This window comes from Lupinus angustifolius, chromosome LG11, assembly GCF_001865875.1.
Source record: "Lupinus angustifolius cultivar Tanjil chromosome LG11, LupAngTanjil_v1.0, whole genome shotgun sequence".
Taxonomy (NCBI): Eukaryota; Viridiplantae; Streptophyta; class Magnoliopsida; order Fabales; family Fabaceae; genus Lupinus; species Lupinus angustifolius.
Genome location: NC_032019.1, coordinates 32816732 through 32831551, shown reverse-complemented (window position 1 = coordinate 32831551; position 14820 = coordinate 32816732). Strand labels below are relative to the sequence as shown.

At 27.9% G+C, this 14820-nt stretch overlaps 1 protein-coding gene across 1 annotated transcript; it reads right to left on the bottom strand.

Annotated features, from left to right (window-relative positions):
* On the bottom strand, window positions 6653-9265 carry LOC109359595 (gamma-interferon-inducible lysosomal thiol reductase-like). The gene is made up of 5 exons (XM_019604297.1): window positions 8900-9265; window positions 8147-8209; window positions 7907-8047; window positions 7151-7243; window positions 6653-6752 (listed from the first exon to the last, which is right to left on the bottom strand). The coding sequence occupies exons 1-5, from the start codon at window positions 9197-9199 to the stop codon at window positions 6675-6677; spliced, it is 675 nt and encodes a 224-aa protein (XP_019459842.1). The 5' UTR covers window positions 9200-9265; the 3' UTR covers window positions 6653-6674.

The following is a 14820-nucleotide window of genomic DNA, read 5'->3' as shown; positions in this document are numbered from 1 at the left end:
ATTTTTTTCTCATTTTATTATTGCTTTACTATATCATAAATACTTTGTTTATGTAGAATCGTGTCGAAAGATACATTCAATTGTCTGCAAAGACATACTTTGTCATTGATGTAAACTTATGAGATATTGATTTCTATGTCAAAGTTAATGATGATATTCATGTAAATGTAGGTATTTAAAGTTTTAAAAAATCTTGATTATCTCTAACTTTATATATCAAATCATCAGGATTTGACATTATGGAATTAACTTAAGCCTTTGGGATGTTGAAAACTATTTGCCTTACTTTGTTATTCAATTTGTTTCAGCAACACTATGAGAAATTTTAGCTAGAGATAGATCTAAACCTTGGATATACATCAGATGCATGAAATCTAGACCTCTCCTATCTCAAAAGTAAGACATACTTTTCTTTTATATTTGTTTTGTTGAATTATAGGGTTAAAAAATTTATAGCTCTTACATGTCTACTTTGTTGCGTAGAGGCGTAAGGTACCATGCACCAGAACATTGGAAGTTTAGCAAGTCGGGAAACATGTACTTATGTCATGCCACATGGCAGTTGTATGCCATTTCCAACGATTTGTTTTCATACATTGTAGTCTTAGTAAGTGCTACTTCACTTATGATGGGGAAAAAATTCAATTAAAAATGAAATCAAATTAGTGGACTGAAGAATGCTAAAATTATGTTGTTTCCATGCATACATAAATATTTGTCTCATGAATCTTCTTCAACTATGTCAATGACAATGTGTCACTAGGAGTTGATGTGGTTCAATGGACTTGATGCGAATGGAAGGCTCAATGGCCTTGATGTGGTTCAATGGACTTGATGCGAATGGAAGGCTCAATGGACTTGATGTGGTTCAATGGACTTGATGCGAATGGAAGGCTCAATGGCCTTGATGTGGTTCAATGGACTTGATGCGAATGGAAGGCTCAATGGACTTGACGTAGTTCAATGGACTTGATGCGAATGGAAGGCTCAAGCATGCAACATTTGTGTTACTTCATTTGATTGGAGTTGTAGTGGGATCTTGCCCCATGAACCTTCCCCATTTTAAGAAGATATTGACCATGGTAGCAAGCAGGAAAAGGAAGCAAAAGAGTATCCATATTCATTCTTTGATGCTTGAAGGGCCACTTTGTTTGTTAGTACAGTTCTATGGCTATCAAATTCCTAATAAATATATGTTTTTCGTGGTTGTTGCTGCTTTTATTGCAAATGTTCTACCTAAATTTTACTCTTCTAATTTGTTAATAAATATATCAATATCAAATATGTCAATATTTTTTGTTCAACTTATTTTCTTATCATTTTGGATGGTGATCAATATTTTGACACTTCATATATTGTCTAACCACACTCTTTATTAGCCAACCATTATTATAGATTTATATTTTATAAAATTATCGTTGGTTAATGTGGAGGATGAATAAACAATTGAGACTATCAATAATAAAATCATTCTTGATCAATAATAAATAGTATTTTGTGTGAGTGCACAAAATAAATATTTTAGTTTATTCTATTTTAATAGAGTGAAATTTTTGCTGGTCTTGATACCACTTAGTTACTTGTTTATGGTTTTTCAAATCTTGAGAAATGAATGTAAAAAAGTTTGTGTTGCACTTCCAAAAATTTAAATATAGTAATTATTTTTTATGTATCATCTATCATTGTTTTTTATATTCATCCCAGCACAACCCTTAGAAAAAGTGGCATTTTGGTCACACAAAAAGTTTATTAATGGTAACTTATAGATATAATTTGACAACCATTTAGAACATTGTATATTAAGGATGATTTATATGTTGGGTGAGTCGTGGTACTTTATCTAAGCAATATAGAATTCTTTCAAAATTTATATTTACTAAAGGCAAATATTTATATAATAGGAGGAAAAAATATTTATATAAAAAGTAAATATTGACTATAAATGATCTATCTACATTAATTTTATAATGCTATACTTAGACTTATATTGTTTGTATTCTACAATTGCAGTAAATTATCTTCTCTTCAAATTGCTATAAATTTTTATTGCACATAGTTTTAATATTTACACTTTCATTAGTGACGTATAACTCAATTAACTTACACTTAGGAAATATTTTAAAATTATTGTGACTTTTATTTTAATACAACCATGTTGAAGACAACTTAAGTGAGTAATGAGGATACAAAATAAATGTTATGAAATGACTTTTAAATCCATGTGAACTAGCTTTAACAACCTCATTTTTATAGTTAATTCTTTATTTCTTATTTTCAATCATTTCAATTATGTACTTCTATATCTAATGCCATGTATATTTTATTAAAATAAGAACTCACATTACTTTTAGGATTTACCTTATGTATTAATATGATGTAATAGTACAAAATTGGTTGTCACTAAAATGACAAATCATGTACTTGAAGCAAATATGAAAAATATTGAAAATATAATATATAATCCTCCAATGTCAATGCCTTCATTACAATCTCCATGACTTTTCAAGCTTATCAAAAGAGAGTTCCTCATAATTGTTTCATATACTTGTTGAAAGTCGGTTTCTCGGTGTTTTTTATTGGGAGTTTTCTCCTTTCAAATCGTCCTGCCAGTAGTGTCAATTTGTTGAAAGATTAATACTCTCATTTTTGTTATGTTCTTTTTGTTTGATTAAGTAAGAGAACTCGGTTTTACTCTTTGTTCACCATCTCGACTTTGTTGAAATAAATTCCAACGCCGGTATAATGGCTTCAAGAATATTCCAGTTACGACTTACTTCATTAATAATCATGTAAATAAGCCATTCCGTCTTTGCCCCATCTCGGCTTGTTAGAATAAATTCTAATGTCGGTACAATGGTAACGAAGCAATTACCTATTACATAATTATTAAGTACCTTTGAATACCATCTCGGTTTTGTGGAATAAATTCCAACACCAGTTTAATGGTATTCTAATATATAAAAGTGATGAATAGTTAATTGTTAGATACAAATAAATAATTAAAGAACAAAAGAATAATAAATTTAAGTGACCTTTTATTTATTTACTCCCTTTCGGGTTCATTTTATTAACAAACCAAACTTCTTCCTTAAGGAAGGTTGGTATTAAAGAATAAATAAAATGCGGAAAGTAAATAACAATAAATAAAAGTTAGTAAGTTAGCTTCATCACTTTTGTATATTAAAAGGTGTTTTCAACAAATAAATTTATTGATAACACTTTACTATTTTACAATTTACACCTCTTTCAAGATTCAATTGTAGTATAGTATAGGGTTATGTCGAACCACAAGGAATTGCCTAATAAAATGAATCATATAAATATGTCAAAGCACAAATAATGGTTTAAACATATTTTGATGGTTTTGAATTGAATTGAATATAAACAAGTAACAATAAACATAAAACTAAATATTAACAAATTCTTGAGGAGACAAGATCATTATGAATAAGGAAAATATATTTCTCAAATTCTTTAGAATGCACTCATCTTTAAACTTCATATCCGAGGCTGGAGAATCGATTATAGATTGAGCAATGTATTAGCAACTTATCTGCTTGTACTACACAACACTCTCACTAATTGTATGGACTATTTTTACATCATTAAGTTGTTTGATTATTTTATTTTAAATAGAAAACATATATTTTTTTATTTTTGTGTCTGACCAAATTATATATTGTTCTTACGTATTGTCATGAACATAGAGAATCACGACGTAGAAAATATTTAATTGGTTGAATCTATTTTATTTATTTTTTGGAATAGAAAAGTATGACAGGATCATTCAAAGAATGAGGATAAAAATAATTTGTATTTTTTATTGATTATAAAAAGTTCATATTTTCATTATTGTTATTATTTACTTATTGAAATATTATCATTTATTTTTTATTAAGAAATAGACATAATGAATATAAGTGTCAAAACACGATCATTCAAATATGATATTAGAAAAATAAGTGAATTGATAACACTTGACCATTTTTTATTTTTATTCAAGAAAGTAGATATTTAATGTGATAAAGGCATTATTTTTGTTATAAAAAAACATTAATTGTTATTTCAAAAAAATATTACCATTTAATAATTTTCATTTGAAAAATACATAATACAAGATAAAGACATATATTTATTATGTTAATATTACAGTTATTCATTATTGATAGTAACTATTATTTTTTGGCTATTGTTTTCATTCAAACTTAAATTTCACCATTAATGTCTTTATTTTTAAATTTCAAATATTTGAATCCTACAAAAGATTGATTTTATAAAAGTGTAACATATGACTAGACTACCTTTTTTAAAATAAATTTTCTTTGTTAGTAAGCCAATAATTGTCAATTAATTCACTTTGAAACCCTTTATATTTAAAAAGAAAATGAAAATGGGTGGAGGGGATAAATACATTTTTTGAAATGGTATCTTACTAATATCAAGTCAATACGTGCTTCTTAAGCCATTAATTTTTTATATGAAAATAGTGGGAAATTCAAAATGGACTCTGAATTAAATTAATTAAAAACGAAAATAGTATATAAATAAATTAAGGATCGTGATTTATTTATATACTATTTTCGTTTTTAATTAATTAATTTTTTTTGAAGTTTTTTTTAGTATTTTGGATTGGATAAAATTAGGAATTACAATTATTTATTAGTTTCTCATCTAAAACTGCCTTGTTCAATATATGGAACCAATTTTTCAAATTGATCAATCTCCCTTTACAATTACAAATATAGTAGGAGTTCGTGAGGCTTTGTTTGGAGAGTTGATGGCAACAATTGATGATCAAATCATGAAGGTTCAAAGGTTGGTTGCTACCATGTGAAAAAATAATTACTTTCTTTCTATTAACATGTATACTCGGAATATTATATGACTTTCACTCAATAGAATTAAATTGGAGGAGATAAAGGTTAGAATATCTAAAGCATGCAAAGCCTATTAATTACGTTAAAGGAAATATTTAATTTGAAGCAATCAAAACCTATTAATTACATGATATCATATTAACTATTAAGTGCAAAATAAGCAAAAATTAATAAATCATAAATCAAAGATTTGAGGTTATAAGTTATAACACTCTCATTTTGCATATAAAAATATATTTTGCTAACCCATTAGGTGAATCCTTAAGACATTATCTCTTATATGCCTAAGATAAATTCTTAAATTATTTATTTATAGGTTCCGTTTTACAACATGAATTGCTACTCCTTCCAAACACTATGAGTATCACCTAGTATATATGGGTTTGTCTCTAATCTGCAAGTGGTTAATACCATTGTTTTATAATAAAATATTATTCTGTTTCCAGTCCTTAGAATGTGAGGTTTTTTCCTTTCTTTTTGCACTAGAAATATGTTTATTAGCATACTAATTCCTCCTGAGACATAGTTGTCTTTATTAATAAAACAGATATCGGATTTCTAACATCATATTAAAAAACAAATTAATATTTATATTTGATAATATAAGTGTTTTTTACAAATATAAGTATTTATATTTTTATTACTTTTAGTTATATTTCATAACTAAAAGTAATACAAATAAACATTGAATGATTTATTATTTGTTAAAAAACTTCATACTAACAATGCATAAATATTAAACTCTTGAAAAAATAAAATATATACCAACTTTGTTTTAACTTAATTTTGTGTTTTTTTTCTGCTTCTTACTTAATCTGGATGGCAGTGGAATTAATCCTATAATGTAATTTCAATCATATCCGTAACAAAGAGAGATAGAATAGTATGTTTCCAATGAACATAATGATGAAAACTCAATGGTTCCTGTAAGAAGATTGTTAGTATAATAATGTTAAGTGTTGAGCACATAAGCATATTCAAATTTCATTATCTAGCAGGCCTGTCGTATGAAATAATTAACTATATGCTATTTGCTGAGATAGAATGAGAATGGCATGAGACATATCATGAGAATGGTTTCCTCATTTTTATTTTTTTATGGACAAAAAATTATATTATAAAATATGTACCAAGGTACAAGATAAAGTTACTTAAGCTCAATAGTTTAAGGAAAGAGGTAGATTCAATACAATTTCATATGACATTCACTGAGGTTGACAACTCAAGAATAGGATGTTACAAACTTGTCCTATTTTCCTCTAGGGTTCCTCATTTTTATTATCATTATTACAAGTTTTTTTAAGTGAACTTAATACATTATATAATGATCTTTGTAAGCTGTATGTATTCATGGTTAAAGATAACATATATTATTTCATAATTGTATTACTTCAATTTTAACCACAAAATAAAATATTATTTTAGAGTTACTTGATTTTAATAAAGTTAATAATTTAGTTTATTGTTTTTGGCAAATTAAGTATAATGGAACATGAAATAACACATTTGAAACACCATATATTACCCCAGGATTAATAGTAGATCTCAGAGACTATACCATAAACATGCTTCTTTTTAACCAAAACAATGTAGGGTTTTTATATTTAAAGTAGAAAAAATATTTGTAGGCTATTTGATTATTTTCTAGAGTGAATATCTAGTACATAAAATATAAGGTATCTTATAATGCCTTGGTTGACTAAAGTATAGATAAGTTATGCTGCAGGTTCTGTGTATCCTCTGTAGAGCTTTCAGCAAAAGCTATTCTCTTGTTGATTATTTAGCTTGTAATTATTTCTATCTAAGGTTGCATGCTGCTGGAACTGCAGTACCTCTGTAAGCCTTGCAAACATAGCTTGTGATATTTTCATACTCCTGAATTAAACATAGCAAGAATCAGAAAAATCATACAACTGTATGTGTGTGTTTTTATTAATAAAAATATCACATATCCTAGCAATTTGGAACACAAATCTATTGTCCCATATGCTGTCACGCATCAATAAAAACATGTCATGTCTATTAAAGATTTAAACATTTATTATTATTGTCGTTTTTACTTCATTGTTATCGGTGTGAGACAACGTATGAAACATGATGTATACTATATCTATTTTTAACAATTTGTATAGTAACCATGGTTGGTTAAGAAAATTAAATTTAAATCATAACCTATTAAAGATACATTTAAATATAGAATCTTTGTAATCAATGATAGATATTGACACAATGAATAACAAAACTTCTAATTTTATAAGGGAGAAAAGACAAACCTTCCCTACAGGTTTATTGTTCACAAGAACCCATGGCAGAATGGTTGGAGGAGGGGAAAGTTGTGCAGTTTCAATAATATATGCTTTTGCTAGCTGCATAGAAATTCAAATTTAATGTTAAATATTATGTAGCAGAATTCATAAGGTTTCAATTACATACAAGGCTGTAGTTAAAAGATTCAACATATATAATGTTGCACAATACTAAGTCATGATTAAGTGCAACTATATTTAACTATGAATTTGTTGTGTGATGATTTCACTAACAAGAAACTAAGTGATTGAAAAAAGTTAAACTATAGTTGTTATCCATAAATATAACATTTATTTTTAATTTGGTACTCACATCTAAAAAAAAAATTAATCTTTATATATGCAATTATTTTTAATTTGGTTGAAGTCAAAATATAGAGACCAAATTGAAAGGTAAAGTTATATGTAGAGACTATTTTGATCCCTCAGTATAGTAATCATTTTCATTTTGATCCTTATACATGATAATCATTGTAAATTTGGACATACATTTAATTCAGCAAACACATTATAATAAGAGTAAATGTCCATTCCAGTCTCTCATATTTTTGGACTTTATCAGTTTAATCCTTCAAAAAAGAAAATAACTCAAATAACCCCCAAAATTTTTAAATGTGGGTCAAAATAATCATTTATAGACTCAAGAGTATATTTTAACTTAAAATATAATGTTTTCTTATTTCATATGTTGTAATTTATAAAATCAAAGAAATTGAAAATAACCTCTGTTGCAGTTCCTCTGTTATAACAATTCCTAATAGGTTCACTAGGCAATCCCAATTCATCAATACAGCTCTTCCAATTCTTGGGACTTCCATCAATTGCTAGAAACTCAAAGCAATTAATCAAATAATAATATTTGTCCTGCATCATAAATTTATTATAGATATTTGAGATGCATTATAAAGCATGATTTCTTGGACATATTTTATGTGTACCACATGTTATAAACATTATACTTACCACATTCCAAATGTTGATGGCACATGCTTCTAATGAATTTAGTATGCATTCATCTTGGCCATTCTGCAATGTTTTGTTAAATTACAAGTCCAATACTCGGACAATATGCATATCTCTTATTGTTGTAGACTTGTACCCATAAATAAAATAAAGGACAGATAAAATATAATAACTGCAGATTTTTAAAAAATATAGAAATTTGTGAAGAAAATATAGAAAACTTTCTAAAATATTCTCTACTTTTATGGGTTGTGCATGGATTAAAGGATCCCTCAAGTAGGGTAATCTTAGCTGGAGTTGTTTAATAAGTAGGGTAATTATTGTTTTTGAATATAAACAAAAGATTTGTTATATTATGGTTGATACTTTTGTGCTAATAAGAACATGTCATGTCAATTAAAATTTGTAATTTTCACTGTTTTTTATGTTTTTGGTTTATTTTCATTGTCATGAAATATCATATGGACAATATTTAGGACAATATATCTCTATTTTTTGAATATAATGATAAAAGTTCATGACCGAAACATTTGGAAAATAGAAATTAAAAGAGATTTTAAAGTTAAACCTCTTCACACAATTGAATTAAAAAGAAAATCATGAGAACGGAGACATAAAAATAGATAATAGAGATAAAACACCTTCTTGGAAATCTATATTTTTCTTCTAACCATATTTTATGAGCATAACTTCACATAATCAAAGGTTTAATTCATTCTAACATAACAAAAGATAATAGAGATAAAACAAAACCTGACATATTATGGAATTGTTATTGACATGAGAATTGGCCCAAGGAACTAGGTGGAGATTGACAATGCTTATAATATCATGGTCGAAAAATTCCCGCAGATTCTTAACTATGAAAGTTGCACAAGGTATGCATAAGCTTTCATAGTACACTGATACATCAACTTTCTGAGAATCAAATGCTGTAATATTAGCATTATCAACATGTGAACCAGAAGGGTAAGAAGCACCATCACATTCATACATGAAAATGAAAGGGATTAATGCTAGAACAATAATGCATGCACGTTTTGGAGAAACCATTGTTTCTTTTTTCTTCTTTTTGAGCCTGCAAAACTAAAAGGACTTTTCTGATATTTATGAGTAGGAATGAATATTGCAATGAATTTTTAATATATAAGTCTACTCCTAATAAAAAATAAAATTAGAAGAAATAGTAGATATATATAGAAAAGAGAGAGTGTGTGTAAAGAATAAGTAGCTATTGACTTATGGTACCAATTAGTATCTAGTTTTTTTGTTTGTATTAGGCTTTTGTAGAAAAGCTCAATGTATAGCTTCTCTCATATTTATATATCATTTTCTAAATTTAAATACATGTTGAAAGACATTTTGGATGGTCCATGTTATTATTGAGTGATTAGTCAAATTTCTGATTTTATTTATTTACTTTGTTTATTCTTTGTTCGTCATATCGGCTTTGTTGAAATAAATTTCAACGCCGATATAATGGTTTCAAGAATATTTCCTTTGATAAAAAACTTAGCCTTGTTTAATTATTAACAACTTCATACCATCTCAGCTTTGTTGGAATAAATTCCAACGCCGGTTTGATGGTATGAATTTAGCAAATTAACATAAGTGACAATGAGTGATATTTATTTTCCTTTTTCCTTTATTAACCATACTTTCTTATGGAAGATTGGTAAAAAATAAATAAATAAAGCAATAAATAAATGTTAGTTGCAGAATTTAAATTAAAGAAAATAAATATTAGTTGCAGAAATGTAAATGACTAAAAATGAAAGTTAGTAGTTAGATCACTCATTATATTATAACTGTGTATTTTCCTTTTCACAGATATAACTTATGAATTAAATTACACTTTGATTCAAGGTTTCTTTTTCTTGTCAACAAATAAAATTTAAAAGTTAACATTTTACTATTTTACATTTACATCTCTTTGAAGATTCAATTGTAGTATAATATAGGGTTATGTCGAACCACGAGGAATTACCTAATAGAAATGTAATCATACTTTATATCTTTTATCAAAAGTAATAAAGTTACAATTAAAGTTGTTTTTTTGTGATTTTATGAACTAAGAAACATGAAAAAGTAAAGAACTAACTATTTACAAATTCAAGAAGAGAAAATTGGTTTGAAATATGGAATTATTTCTAAACACAAATGATTTTGAAAACATTACAAGTTATGTGTTATACTTTTGGTTAATTTCACACACCGTTTCTAGTATAAAAAGATGATTTTCAAATCTTATGAAATACATTAAACAATAGTTAAGTGCCACTCGTCGGAGCAGGTTATCACTCCCTACTTCAGGCTCCATTAATATCATTTACCCTTGATCGTAAGTTGCTTAAAATAGATGCATGATATGGAAAGTGAACTAAGATGTAGGTTATACTTTTTAGTTCACTTGTCAAAACTTTAAGAAGAAGCATTTTTGGATCTTTAAATCAAATTTCAAGTGATCAAGCTAAAACTATATTAAGAACTTATTAAAGAATCAAAACTTAACCAAAAGTAATAACTTGAATGCATTGAATTCAAAAGATGATACAAATGAAGAGAAGAAATAACCTTACACCATAGTACAAATCAATATGTAGGAGCATGAGCCATCTATCCCAGGATGAGATACTTTTGATTTTAAATGAGGTTACAAAATCATGTTTTTGCACCTTATTTACAAACTCCATTCCCTTTGAATTTCTATGAACTAAAAGCCTAAAAACACTCTAAAAGAATAGAGAACTGAAAATGGAGAGAAAATGGTATGTATAATGAATTTACAATGTATGTACAATGATGAGTAAGTGAAGAAATGGTGATGCCTTTTATAGGCAAATTGGGGCGCATGGCTCCTCTTTCATGGCCGCCTGGCTCACTGGTCCAAGCTGGTGGGTCAGCAGCTTGTCCCATCTTGGACAGCCTATGGTGGGCTATACTTACATGTATGTTGACACCTCCTACTTTTTGTTCAGAACCTGTGTCATGCATGAGGTCATGTGCTTGACCTTCAAATAAAGAATAGGCAAGTTGCTTGATGAGTTGGCCAAGATTTCTTCATGGTTAAGTCTTGTCATGGCCGCCCAACTCAAGCTTAGCCCACGCCTAGCAGCTTGGTTTCTTCATGGCTGGGGTTTGTTCTGGCCTAGCTGCCTGGCTCACACTAAGCCCACGCCTGGCTGGTTGGTTTCTTCATGGTGAAGAAACCAACCTTTCTTCAAGCCGAAGCAACCTTTGTTCCATGATTTCTTGAGTTGGTTTTAGCTGGTTACTTGGCACTTTTTGAGCAAGATTTCTTCAAGTTTAGGTAAGCTTTTGAGTTTATGCTTTGCTTTGCATACCTAGCTTGGGTTTCCTCAAGGTGAAGAAAGGTACATTTCTTCAAGCTTAAGTCATCTTTTGGTGACAAGCTTACGCACACAACATACCATACTTAGCTTGTTTATTTTGAGCATTTTCTTCTGGACTATTGGCTTGTGATTTGGCATGAATTATTGGCTTTCTTTTAAATTTATCATTTTTCTACAAAATTCAAGGGAAACTTGGACAAGAGGTGATAAAAAATTATATTATTCAAATATACAAAATTTATCTAAAAAGTGTAGATTTAAGTTGGTTTTCACATTTTTGCATAAGATAAGTGCCATGAAAAGTGTATGAAAATTAGGTATTTTTTGGCACTTATCAACTCCCCCAACTTAAGACTTTGTTTTTCCCCAAACAAAAGTAAAATAACAACTACTTGGCTTTGGAAAAATTAATGTTGGACAAGATCAAAACTATGCATCATTCTTTAAGGTTACATGAGATGTGTTTATGATTATGTGATTTTGACTCATAATGCTTCAAACTAAGAATGAACACATCTTTTAAAAAATTCATTTAGCACTTTACTTATAGAAAATGTTATCAATCAAAGAGATGTATTATCATACAGTTCAAGAATGAAATCAAATGGGTAAGTGTTTCACTCAAATCTCAACTTGTTTGGTTTGCAAGAATTTAATTTTGTTTTTCTTCTCAACACTTAATTTTATTGCACAAATTTTTCAAGGATCACTAAGGTCTTCCTTAGGTTATAATAAGACTTGGCTATCAAAGAAAATTGATTTTTTCAGGATATTCAAAAATACTTTCAAAGTTAAAATAGAGCAAAAATAATTTATCTTTTTAAATTTATGTCTCTTTTCAACCTTTTCACCTTTCTTATTTTCCTTCCTTTCCTCATTCTTTTCTTGACCATTTTGTGTAACTTTTCATGATTTTTCTCAATCTCTTTTGACTCCCTTTTGTTTTTGGAGCATTTCTTTACATTTTTTTTTATTTTGTATAGAGATTGAGAATTTTTACTTTGTACACTTTGTTACATGGCCAACCAATCCCCCCAACTTAATTTTTTTCATCAACCTTTTTTGAAAAATGCTCTCTCTTTTACTTAGAAAAGTATAGGAGATTTCATTTTTGTTTTTCCATATTAGGCTCAAGGGGTGTGTTTGAAAAATAATTTTTCTTTTTAAGGCTCAAAGGGGTTAACAAAGGATGTTCCTATTTTTGGTTGGTCATTTTTAGTCAAGTGTCTCATTCTAAGTGAAAGAATTTGCATTGATCATTTCCTTTCAAATTGTGCGCAACCAAGTAAGGTAAGATTAAAAAAAAATCAATTGTGCAAAACCAAAAAGTTTCTCACTAAGCTCATATAATAATTGTGTTTGACTTACACTCCCTCACATGGTTGATTTATGTACAGCTCTTTGGTTTTCAAACAAATTCACAAGTTCATGATAAATGAGTTTCCAAAAAAATTGCATTTTATCAAAGTTATGACATTATGAATTGTTCACAAAAAATTTCAGATTTTCATCTCATGATGTTAATTTACAAAGTCATTGATCTTGTTAAAATTTTAAGTCAAGTTGTGTTATCTACTAAGTTTAGTTTCAACAATTTGAATTTTTAAACAAATTATCAAAATGAAACTAAAGTAAACACACTACTTAAAACATTAAACACACTAAAAAAAACAAACACACACTAAAAGTTTTAAAAAACACGCCAAAATGAATTTCTTTGAAAATGTTATTTATACACACTCCCCCCAACTTTAGTTCTTGAGTTGTCCTCAAGTCATTTTGAAAATATTTTAAGGAAGTTTATGTAACATTTTGAAAGAAATGAAATTAAAAGCTAACCAAACTTGTTAGGAGAACTCAAAATTCCATTCTCCTAGATTTTACTATCCTCTCCAAGATAGTGGTACCTTTAGAGCCAACTCCTTTTTGTCTGTTTGTTTTTGGACTTGTTTTCCTGTAAATCATTAGAATTTGCAATTTCTTTTTCCTTGAGGTTAGTCTAACAATTTACATGATTTTTTCAATGTTGAAAACATTATTTTCATGAATAAAAATTGATTGGCAAAATTCCAATCAAACAACATGCTTTTTGCATGAAAATGATGGTTAGAAAAATTGTTTCAAACATGTTTCAAGTCCAATTGATAAATGGAAATCCAAAAATAATTTTATGGAATCCCAAACAACAAGATATCAATTCAAACAGCAACAAATAAATCCATTCATAAGTTTATGAATTTATTTTGTTAAATGGTAAACCAAATAGCAATTAGTAAACCAAATAACACACTTTTTAGAAGTTCTCAAATTTGGAAAAATTAATTTTCGGCACAAATTTATCAATCATACTCTTAGTTTATAAATTTATTTCACAACCTTAAAAATCATCAACTAAAGCATGTTTATAGAGATGTTGGTTAAAATATCACAAAATAAAATATGATCATGAAAAAGTGCATGTGAATACTTAACCTTTAAGTAGCTTCCCTTTTTCACTTTTTGAAGAGAAAGTCCAACCACTTTATCCTCGTAAATTTAAATCCCTTTTATGTTGTTCTTTTGAAAAAGTTGATGAGGGGTACCTCCTCATCACCTAAAAATTGTATAACACCCACAAAAGGTTTCTTAACTAGTGGGTTTTCACTCCACTAGTTCAACTTTTCTTTCCTTTTGTGTTTTTGATTTCTAAATGTACAAAACAGAAAAAGAAATTAAACATGTACACAAAGAAAAATAAATTTATACAAAGAGAAAAGAAAATTATATTTACGATTACTAATGATAAAACATATAAGTATGAATTTCTATTAACTAGCAATTCCCCGGCAGCAGCGCCAATTTGTTGAAACACTTTTTCGATGGTCGATGCTATTATTGAGTGATTAGTCAAGTTTCTAATTGTATTTATTTACTTGGTTTATTCTTTGCTCGCCATCTCGGCTTTGTTGGAATAAATTCCAACGCCGGTATAATGGTTTTAAGAATATTCCATTTGATCAAAAATTTAGCCTTATTTAATTATTAACAATTTCATACTATCTCGAATTTATTGGAATAAATTCTAACGTTGGTTTAATGGTATGAATTTCGCAAATTAACATAAGTGGCAATGAGTGATATTTATTTTCCTTTTTTCCTTTATTAATTGAACTACTTCCTTATGGAAGGTTGATAAAGAATAAATAAATGAAGCAATAAATAAATGTTAGTTGCAGAATTTAAATGACATAAAATAAATTTTAGTTGTGGAAATATAAATGACTAAAAATAAAAGTTAGTAGTTAAATCACTCATTATAACTGTGTATTTTTCCTTTTCATA